Raw genomic sequence first — 11,080 nt, 5'->3', positions numbered from 1 at the left:
ATTGCTAATGAGATGGAGCGAGGGTCAGCGGAGAAATATGTGTCCTCTTTGAATTCTTGTGGGGTCCGTGGGGATGGATCCATTCCAGACCGGGTAGATGGGGGAGAGGGGGAATGGGCATATTTAATGGACATTTAAAAATGTTTTATTTTCATGACTTTATAGTTCTATGAATTTTAGTAGATATTAGATTTGTGTTCTGGCTACCACACCAGGATGTAGAACAGTCTCTGAATGAACATTTCAAAGGGGAACTATTATAATGTCTTAAGATAACATATGTGCTGCCTTCATTTAGGCATTATTTTAGAAAGTTTTGGGTTGTTTTCCAGCACTTGGACTTTTGAAATGCTTTTCTAATCTGACGATAGAGTGCATAACTTTTTTATGATTCTTTTAAATTAATATGCTGTCTTTCATAGACTACAATATTTCACCTTTTAACATCTCTGAAATTGGCGGTATCTTATCTTTAACATCACCTTATGATTCAAAGAAATGAAGTAATGGGGAAAACCAAGCATCCTGTATAATAAAAGGCTTATATGCAAATTGTCCCCTCGGGAGTTCAACTGACTGGGAGTTCAACCAACCAGGAGTTTGACTGCTCGCTATGATGTGCACTTATCACCAGGGGGTGGGTGGTGCGGAATGAAGGAAGGCCTGGCCAGCAGCCAGGGAAGGAAGGCCTCAGCCGGCAGCCAGCAGCCAGGGGAAGGAAAGCCTCGATCAGCCCTGATCGCTGGCCAGGCCTAGGGACCCTACTCGTGCATGAATTTCATGCACCGGGCCTCTAGTGAGCCTATAATAATGCTTGATAATGTAAGATATGCAGATTTCTGTGTTATTAGTTTCTGGCATCATTGAAACTAGGCTCTTTAGTAGAGGTGGTGATTCCGAGCTGTGGAAAATGTGCAACACCTTCCTTAAGGGTCTTATCGATGAAGGGGAAAATGGACAAAGGACCAGTGGCTGTGATTGCGGTGTAGCCCGACGAGCACTACCATAGAGCAGTGGTATTCAGAGATGGTCTTTGAGCCGCATTGTAAAGGATAAGTAGGATGATGCACTTAAGCAGAGGAGGTGTGGGTAAGATTGGGGGAGGGCCAGAGGTTCCAGAGTTAATTCTGAGAGAGTCTATTGGTTAATGGAAGTAGAATGAAGGGGGCGCATGGAGAGTTTAGGTTGAAAGCTTTCATATGAGGCACATTGCTGAGGGCTTTTCATTCCATGTTCATTTTGATTTTTTAAAAAAAATCCTCACCCAAGGAAATGCTTAGAGAGAGGAAGAGAAAGAGAGAAACACTGATGTGAGAAACATTGATTGGTTGCCTTCCAAAAGTACACCAACTGGGGATCGAACCCACAACTCAGGCCTGTGCCCTGACTGGGGAATTGAACTGGCAGCCTTTCTGTGCACTCCAGCCTGCCTCATTTTTTATCTTAATCCTGAAGGCAAATGGGAGATTTTGGAAGATTTTTATGTTGGGGATTAAGAAAGGATTTATATTTTGGAAGATGACTCTAGCAGAAGGAAGGGAATGAATTGGAGGTTGAGGGGAACAAATGTGGTCAGTAGGTTGGAGCAGTGAAGCCCAGGAGAGATGATGGGAATTTGAACGAAGGCACTGGCAGTTGAGAGGATAGGAGAGAACAGGTTCTAGTGATGCTTGGGAGATCGAACTGACTGTGAGTATGACTGTGAGGAGGGGAAGAGGCCAGAATTGAGGATGACTCCCAGATTTCCGGTGTGGATGGATGGTGTTGCCACTTTACCAGAAAGAGCAGGGTTGGGAGGGAAATGATTTCAGTTTTGGCTTTTTGAAGCTTGCAGTGCCCAAGGGTCTGTTGTATGGGTTGAAGCATAGGTTTGAAATAGATGATTTCCAGCCTATCAGTGAATCAGTGAGATTGTGCAGGAAGAGTGTGCGAATGAGAGAAGAGTGCCAAGCCCAGCCCATGAACCAAGAGGTCACCAGTTTCATTCCCCGTCAGGACACATGTCTCGGTTGTGGGCTCAATCCCCAGTAGGGAGCATGCAGGAGGCAGCTGATCAATGTTGTGCTCTCACATCAATGTTTCTCCCTCTCCCTCTTTCTCTAAAATCAATAAAAACATATCTATACTAATAAGAGAAATATGGTAATTGACCGTCACTCTGCAACGTCCATAGCCAATCAGGAGGGAATATGCAAATTAGCATGGCAAAGATGGTGGCAGCCACGGAACCGGCCTGAGCGCGCAAGAGGCTTGGGTCGCCTGAGCTGGCTGCTGAGGAATGGGCCTGCAAACGGCCCTCAGCCCCTCACCCAGGCTGGCCATGCCCCCATGGGGTGAGGGCCCCCACTGGGGGGCGTGGCCAGCCTGCAAACAGCCATCAGCCCCTCACCCAGGTTGGCCAGGCACCCCAGCAGGGATCCTCACCCCATGGGGGCGTGGCTGGCCTGCAAACTGGCCCAGCTCCTCACCCAGGCTGCCCCACCCTGCAAGGGAACCCCTACCCTGATCCGGGACACTCTTCAGGGCAAACCAGCCGGCCCCCACCTGTGCACCAGGCCTCTATACTAATAAAAGGGTAATATGCTAATTAGACTAGGAGACTTTCCAGGAGACCTTCTGGACGTTCTTCTGGACAAAGCCATCGTGGCGGGGCCGAGGTAGAGGCAGTTAGGGGCCAAGAGGGGAGGGCAGTTGTGGGTGATCAGGCCAAGAGGGGGTGGCAGTTGTGGGTTATCAGGCTGGTGGGGGGATCCCATTGGGGGTGATCAGGCCAGCGGAGGGGGGCAGTTGGGGTTGAGCAGGCCGGCAGGGGGGGCCAAGCAGGCCATCAGTGGGGGTCAGTTGGGGGCCAGGCCAGTGGGGGGGCAGTTGGGGGTGAGCAGGCTGGCAAGGGGGCAGTTGGGGGCAAGCAGGCCGGCAGGGAGGGCAGGTGGGGGTGAGCAGGCCGGCAGGGGGGGGGCAGTTGGGGGCAAGCAGGCTGGCAGGGGGGACAGTTGGGGGCGAGCAGGCTGGCAGGCAGAGTGGTTAGGAGCAATTAGGCAGGCAGGCAGGTGAGCGGTTAGGAGCCGGCAGTCCCGGATTGTGAGAGGGAGTCTTGACTGCCGGTTTAGGCCCGATCCCACAGGGCAGTCGGACATCCCCCGAGGGGTCCCAGATTGGAGAGGGTGCAGGCCGGGCTGAAGGACACCCGCCTCCCCCCCCACCCCCCCAATGCACGAATTTCATACACGGGCCACTAGTTTAAAATAAATCAGAGAACAGAACCCTAGGGCACACCCACCCATACAGGGTGGGAGCAGGACAAGATGAGAAGGGAAGTAGGGGAGGGTTCATTCTGTGGAAGAAAGGGGGAGTTTAAGAAGAGAGTGGGTGACAGTGGCAAATGCTCTGCAGCTCAAGCAGGATAGGGTCTCGGTGTCCATTCAGTTGTAACTGGTAAGTCATTGATGCATTGTTGAGAGCAATTGCAGTGGGACCGGCAGTCGCTGACTTGTAAAGATTTGGAGTATAACTTCAAGATAGAAAAAAAGGAAAAACGTGGTCTCCCTTTGCAAGAAACTAGGCTATAAAAGAAGAGAGAACATAAGGAGTCTCGAATGGCTCTTCCTTTGATTGTTGGGATAACACTCTCTAAAGGTCTCGTTGTTAATGTACTTTTCCACTTGTGGAGTGGAACATTCTCAGACTCGCTGATTCGTTAATTTTCTTGGAGTGGCACTTCTTGCTTTTTGTTCATGATTTAACCACTATAAGAACGCCCAGTTATAGCTTGCTGCAAGAACGTAAGTTCTGCTCTTATCATGGAATAATTCTTAAAGCCATTACCTTGGAATTTGTTTGATACATTAAAAACAAAACAAAAAAAAACAACCCTCAACAAAAAGTTGAGAAATGGAAATACTACAGAGATTTGGCTTGTTTAGAAGAAAGTAAAAGATAATGAGAATACATGGTTTTATAAGCTTAGGTTATGCTGGATTGCAAATGACTTAGTGAAAAATTTCCCTTTTTTATTGTCTTTGAAATGTGGGCTAAAAAGTGAGAATGCTTGTAGGTATTGTGGGTCCTGGAATTGCAGTGAATTGGGCTTGGTGTTAGAACAAATAAATCCCAAACAACTTGTGATTTAGTTCTATAGGCACACATTTATAAATTTGCTTTAGGCAGTAATTCCAGGGAAGCACACACAGGAGAACTATTTGCTGTATATTCATTTATTCCACAAAGATTTAGTGAGTACCCATATGTTCAAGCCTCTGCTAGATCCTGCAGGAAGGGAGGACGAGGTTTCAATGATGCTGCTCAGACCTGGTAGGAGGGAAGATGTCCCTTCAGGGGGACGGCTGATGGGTCAGAGAAGGAATAGGGCCTTCTGATGGGCGATCAGGGGAGGCTTCTTAGAAGAGGTGGCATTTGAGTTTGCTGAGAGACATCTGTTTGTGCTTTTTTGACTGGTCTGTTTTATGTAACACCCTTGACAACTCTCTTAAAACCTCATTTGATTTTCCAATGCTCTGACAGCAGACTTCAAGGTGCCCCCCCTTGGCAGATTATGGCCCTATGGTAAATGTGAGGGGTAGACGTCCACCTGGTGTGGTAGGAGACCTGTGAGTTGAACAGTTCACTTGTAGACAGTGATGGGCTTAGTATGCCACCTCCTATCTACCCCCACCTCCTATCCCTGTATCCCCTGTCAGAAGGTTTTATGATTCCTGTATCTCCTAAGTCCTCTGTTCATTCCTTTTTTTTCTCCCTCAGAGATATTATTTATGTCTGCAGTTGTAAATATTTGCCTGGACAGATAACTCTAAATCCAGGGCTTGAGCCCAAGCTGTCTTAGATCCTCCATCCTACATTTCCAACTCGTCTCACAGGCAGTTCACGTTGCAATTGTCTGAGTCTGAACTGTCCTCCACAGTGCACAGCCTCATTCCATTCCTTCTACCCTCCTCTCCCTCCCTTTCTTTACTTTTCTTTCCCCAAGACTATTGAGCACCCACTATGTGCTAGTTTTCTTCTGGTTCCTCAGGCTGAGAATCTCAGAGTCATTTTTATGTCTTTTACCACTTGTGTCCAAATAATCATTTTATTTCTCCTCATTCTTTCCAATACATCTTAAAATCTTGTTAGTTCTACTCGTGCCCATTATCTGTATGTTTGGATCACTGCAGTGGTCTTCTAAATGTTGACCACCTTCTTCTTCCTCCACCATCAGCATCACCATTGCTTATTAAGTGTCTACTATGTTCAGAATGTTGCTAGGATGCCATGTTCTATAGATTGAAAAGTCAAATAGTGGGGAGATAAAACAGACTGAAATGATAAAGGAGCTCATCATCAACTCCAAGGTGATAAGCCCAGTGGGTCAAGGTGGTAAGTCAGCAGGCAGAGTGAGTGAGATTGTGGGTAGCTGGAGGATGTAGAACTCATGGTCTGGGAAGATGGGTATTTAGAGAAGGGATTATTATTATTATTTTTAATATATTTTATTGATTTTTTACAGAGAGGAAGGGAGAGAGAGAGCTAGAAACATCGATGAGAGAGAAACATCGATCAGCTGCCTCCTGCACACCCCCTACTGGGGATGTGCCCACAACCAAGGTACATGCCCTTGACCGGAATCGAACCTGGAACCCTTCAATCTGCAGGCTGACACTCCATCCACTGAGCCAACCCAGCTAGGGCGGGATTATTGTTCTTGGCAGATTATGGCCCTATGGTAAATGTGAGGGGTAGACGTCCACCTGGTGTGGTAGGAGACCTGTGAGTTGAACAGTTCACTTGTAGACAGTGATGGGCTTAGTATGCCAACAGGAGAAATCTGAACTTTGTTGTATGGAAATGATGGTATAGGGAGGAAACTGACAAAATTGGGGAGGCTGTGATGTATGAAAAACGCTGTTTTAAGGAAAATCTGGAGATGTTATGCAGGATGTCTTTGAAGGGAAGGAAGACCAATGAGGACACCTTGAAGTCTGCTGTCACCTTTGTTTCTTTTTTCAAATTCATTCAAACATGGGGGCTGCCAGATTACATTTCTAAGTCACAGCTTTGATCATATCACACGCTCCTGCTCAAATGCCCTTGGTGTTCCCTTGAGCAGTGGCTCTTTCCCTCCCAGCATTATCTCCCTCTTCCCCTTTAGGAACAAACATTGGCTTTCATGTTCTCCATTGCTTGGAGAGTTCCAATATTTGGGCCTTCAGCAGACTCATAATACCTTTCTTGGCTCTCTCAGCTGAAAGTGCTCTCACCACCCTCCCCCAGACTTCCCTAACATTTCCTGTCTGTATTGGTCATTTGGATTCGTCAGTTATTGACATGATTTCTTCTGTAGCTGCTGAAGTTGTGGATTAGTGTGCATATTGTTGTTTGGTTTTGTTTTGTCTCTCCTGTAGCCTTCTTACTGACTGGCACCATGCTTGATACTTTTGTAGGTGGCTACAGCCATTATATTTGCATCTAGTACTGCTCTGCATTCATGGGATTTTGAACATGATAATATTCACTGACTTTTGATTTTATTTTAAACTGCCCAACAACCAGGCAGATTATGCAAGATGCTCGGGACCCAGGGGGATACCACATTTGGAGATCCCAGCTTTCACCAGGGTGGTGGGTAGATTTAGGAAGAACTTTTTGGTTTTTGTTTTGTTAATCCTCACCTGAGAATATTTTTCCCATTGATTTATTTTAGAGAGAGTGGAAGGGACGGGGAGAGACAGAATGAGAGAAACGTGTCTTGTGAGAGAGACACTTCTAACATGCCGGGGATCGAGCCTGCAACCGAGGTACGTGCCCTTGACCGGAATCAAACCCAGGACCCTTCAGTGCGCAGGTCGACGCTCTTATCCTCTGAGCCAAAGCAGCTAGGGCACAGGAAGAACTTTTGTTTCTTTTAGTCTCCTTGTCCCCTTCTCTGGGATGGGTTTCCGATAACCACAGGAGAGACTTATGTTGGACAGTGGGTCCCCAGCTCCTCTTACAAAGGGGACCCACTAGTCTAGTTTGTTTCTTCTGTCTTAACGGTCCCTGAAAACCAGGATATGATGTCAACTAAGTTAAAACTTTTTGAGCCCAACTATCCAGAAGAAAGTTAGAAATGGATGCTTATACTTTGCTGTTAAGGAGGTCAAAAGACCGCAGAAACAATGAGCATTATATGGATCAGAGAAGTAATTACAAGCATAGGTTAGCTGGAACATGTTGGCAGGGGTATAAAGCACTTGGTTTTTATTTTATTTATTTATTTATTTTTAAAGCACTTGGTTTTTAGATAAAGGCCATGCATCCGGATTCTAGGTTCATTTTCTTCCCACCTCCAGGGCTGGTGGGCATTAGAGGTCATGGCTAAATGAGGTGTGGGGTGGGATTAAGCTGCCTGGGGGGAGCCTAGTGCACCCATTCTCTAGTAATGTTAAACTTTATTCATTTATAAGGGGTGATAGATCATTGGGACTCTTAAGCTGGCTGAATCTTCCCTGTGTGTTATGCAAAAAAGAGAAAAAAATTAATCAGCTAAGCGAATGTTCAAAAGAGCAAACAGCTTTAAGCTCTCTCAGCTACTGTAGAAGCACTTTCTTATGAGGAAACAGCTGACCTGCTAATCAGAAAACATCCTTCCCTATTCATTAAGCTAATTATCCTAAGGAAATCTGCTGGCAACACTTCGTCTAGCTCTAATTATTGTGTGCCCTTGAAAGCAATAAAATGCACTTTTAGAATAAAATTTTATACTCTAGACATATATATGGTTTACTCAGACATTTTCTGTAATTAGAGTGGGGTGGTAATGAGGGGTTTCACTTTGGTTTTTATGAAAAAGGTTTATCCACCTCTTCATAAAGAGATTATAATGAATTCTTAAATAATATATGATTAGATTTGAGAAGTCTTTGGAGATCATTATTGTTTAAATATGAGGGTTTTTTTTAAAAGGTCATCTTTTTGGATTACCTTGGCTTTTAAATGATTTTTATTTTAGAGAATGAACATCATATTGTGATTTAAGACAGTGGTAAAACTTGTCTGTCATAAACGGAGACATCATGTTCCGACAGAAACCTTCATTCGTGGAGACACTTTAACCTGCACCCCCCGCTTTACCTGCAGAGCTCTCTCTAACCTCAGCCAGAACACTGGCTAGTAAGGTAGTGAAAGAGTCCTCCTGCATATGCATGGTCTGCAGAGAACAGCAATTATGTAAGAGTGAGCTGACGTAAAACGAGCCGACTCTGTCGAGGAGCACGGGCTGGCTCAGACCAGTCTGTGGACGGGGCCACGTGCTCCCGTCTTAGGAGTGTGCCCTTCAGTTCCTGGGTCCAGAGCTTCCAGGCAGCACTGTGACGTGGGCCTTCTCCAGGTGATCTTGGACAAGTTACCCCGAGCTCTGTGCTGTGGTCCCCTTATTTGTAACTGGGGCTAACAGTAGCTCCCACCTCCAAGGGCTGTTGTGAGTATTCAGTGAGTTACTCCATGTAAAGTGCTCTTACATAGTAGTTCATAGTGATTCCATAGTAATTCACTCACTCATCCATTTATTCCTTCACTTATTCATTCAGCCCCCTTCGGTGCCCTCACCATGTTTTGGGCCCTGCTGTGGAGACTGGCAGAGGCACAGCAGTCAGACCAGGTCTCTGTCCTATAGGAGCCCATCGTCTAGGGGGCAGAGACAGATCATAAATAAGTAAACTAGTTAACAAGTCCAGATACTAATAAGTGTTAACAAGACAATGGGTAGGGAAATATAGTGACTGCATTATGGGAAGAGAGATCCACATTAGCTTTGATGGGCTGGCATGGCTTCTGAGGAGGTGAAATTTGAGCTGAAAGACCTGAGTGATGAGATAAATGTCAGCTGTCATTAAAATAAAGATTTCCTTTGTGTTGGTGGCTCTCCCCATATTCTTTCTTTTCTTTTGTCAATTTTGTGTATGTTTTTAAAAATGTATTTATTAAATCTTTATTGTTGAAAGTATTACATATGTCCCCCATTGATCCCTTCAACCCCCCCCCCCCCCCGTCCCCCAACTCCCCTAGGTCTTCACCATCCTATTGTCTGTGTCTATGGGTTATGCATATATGCATACAAGTTCTTTGACCTCTTCCCACTAACCCACCCACCCACCCCCACCTTCCCTCTGAGATTCAACAGTCTGTTCCATACTTCTATGTCTCTGGATCTCTTTTGTTCATTAGTTTATTTTGTTCATCAGATTCCACATAGCTCTCTCCATATTATTTTGAAATCTCAACATCAATGTACAGTCCTTCCCAGCAGGACACCACTAGGCAATCGTGAGTCCCTCTCCCACCAGCACAGGACTGTCTTCCAACAAGTCATTGTAACATGTTGGAGCTCGTTTCCCCACCTTCATCTCGGCACTACCCAGATCTGCCCATCTCCTTTGCCTCCAGCTGGCTGCTCACCCACCTTGTCATGCCTCAGTTTTTGGAAGAGCCTGACTCCGTTGTTCCCAACCGACAGAAAGTACAGGACTGGGTTGAGGCAGCTGCTCATGCTCACTAGAGGCCTCCACACCTTGTAGGCCACGCTGGCCACCGTCAGGAGCTGGCAGTCCTGGGAAGTCAGGAAGCGGAGTGTGATGTAGAAGGAGCGCGAGACGTGGAAGGGCACAAAGCAGAGGGCGAAGAGGCTGCACACCAGCAGGATGGTCCGGATGGACTTGGCCCGGATGGTGTTCCCCGTCCTCATGAGGGTCTCCACCGGCTTGGCCAGGCTCCGGACCATCAGCGAGTAGCACACCAAGATGACCAAGGAGGGCAAGACAAAGCCGGACAATGTCAGAACCATACTGTAGGCAAAAAACCGATCGAAGTTCTTCCGACTGGTCATGTCGTAGCAGACCATCTGGCCGTTGATGAGGTCCGTTTGGGCGAAGCCCAGCGTGGGCAGCAGCTGGAGGACCACCAGGGCCCAGGTGGCAGCTGCACCCAGCAGGGCGTGCCGGCGGGTCCGGTAAGGCAGTGACCTCAGGGGGTGGCACACGCCCAGGAAGCGGTGCACAGAGATGCAGGTCAGCAGCAGGATGCTGCCGTAGAGGTTGGTGTAGAACAGGAAGCGCACCAGCCTGCAGAGCAGTTCCCCAAAGGGCCACCAGTCGCCCAGGGAGTAGGTGACGATGAGGAAGGGCAGTGTCAGCACGTACAGCAGGTCGGCCACCATCAGGTTCACCAGGTAGATGGTGGCACAGCTCCAGCGCTTGGTTTGGCGCCAGGAGAGCCACAGGACGGTGCTGTTCAGGGGCAGCCCTAGCACGAAGATGATGCTGTAGGTCAGGGGGAGGTAGATTTGCTTGTAGTCCTCTGAGAGCTGGCAGAGTCCCTGTTCCTCTGAGGCATTCATATTCAGCTTCTCCATCTCCTGGGAAGCTCCTTCTGGGAGCCCAGCTGCTCCTGCTGCCCCTGGGAGGAAGCAAAAGGGACCACAGCCTTAGCCAGTTTAACTTAGTGGATAGAGCATTGGCCTGTGGACCAGTGTCCCGGGGTTCGATTCCAGTCATGAGCCTTGGTTGCAGGCTCCTACCTGACCTGGGACCTGGTTAGGGCTCGCACAGGAGGCAACCAATCAATGTGTTTCTCTCACATAAATGTTTCTCTCTGTCTCTCCTCTCTTCTATTCTTCCTAAAAATCAATGGGAAAATATCTTTGAGGATTAACAACAACAACAAAAGGGCCTAGCCGGTTTTGCTCAGTGGATAGAGTGTCGGCCTGCGAACCGAAAGGTCCCAGGTTCGATTCCGTTCAAGGGCACATGTCCGGGTTGTGGGCTCAACCGCCAATGGGGACTTGCAGGAGGAGCCGATCAATGATTCCCTCTCATCATGGATGTTTCTATCTCTCTCTCCCTCTTCCTCTCTGAAATCAATAAAAATATATTTTTAAAAAAAGATGGATTAAAAAAAAAAGGGGGTGGGGGGTGGGGACTGCAGAGCATCATGACCTTGGCTGGATCAGCCTCTACCTGGATCTGGCAGCTCTGTACTATATCTGTGGTTCAACTCCAAAGTGTGGTCAGAGTCCTAGTTTGAGAGAGACCAGCTCCAGGGGGAAAAACAA

General features: G+C 47.3%; 1 protein-coding gene across 1 annotated transcript; it reads right to left on the bottom strand.

Moving 5' to 3' along the window:
• Positions 1 to 9,373: 9,373 nt before the first annotated feature.
• Positions 9,374 to 10,381, bottom strand: LOC308241321 (P2Y purinoceptor 2-like; the record flags this gene model as incomplete). The annotated part of the gene is made up of 1 exon (XM_080654717.1): positions 9,374 to 10,381. One exon carries the CDS (start codon positions 10,379 to 10,381, stop codon positions 9,374 to 9,376), a length of 1,008 nt encoding a protein of 335 aa, XP_080510843.1.
• Between the last annotated feature and the right edge of the window lie 699 nt (positions 10,382 to 11,080).

The sequence above is a fragment of the Plecotus auritus genome (genome assembly GCF_963455305.1).
Source record: "Plecotus auritus genome assembly, chromosome: 2".
NCBI lineage: Eukaryota > Metazoa > Chordata > Mammalia > Chiroptera > Vespertilionidae > Plecotus > Plecotus auritus.
Note: the sequence above shows the minus strand (reverse complement) of the source record. Positions and strands in the feature narration are given on the sequence as shown.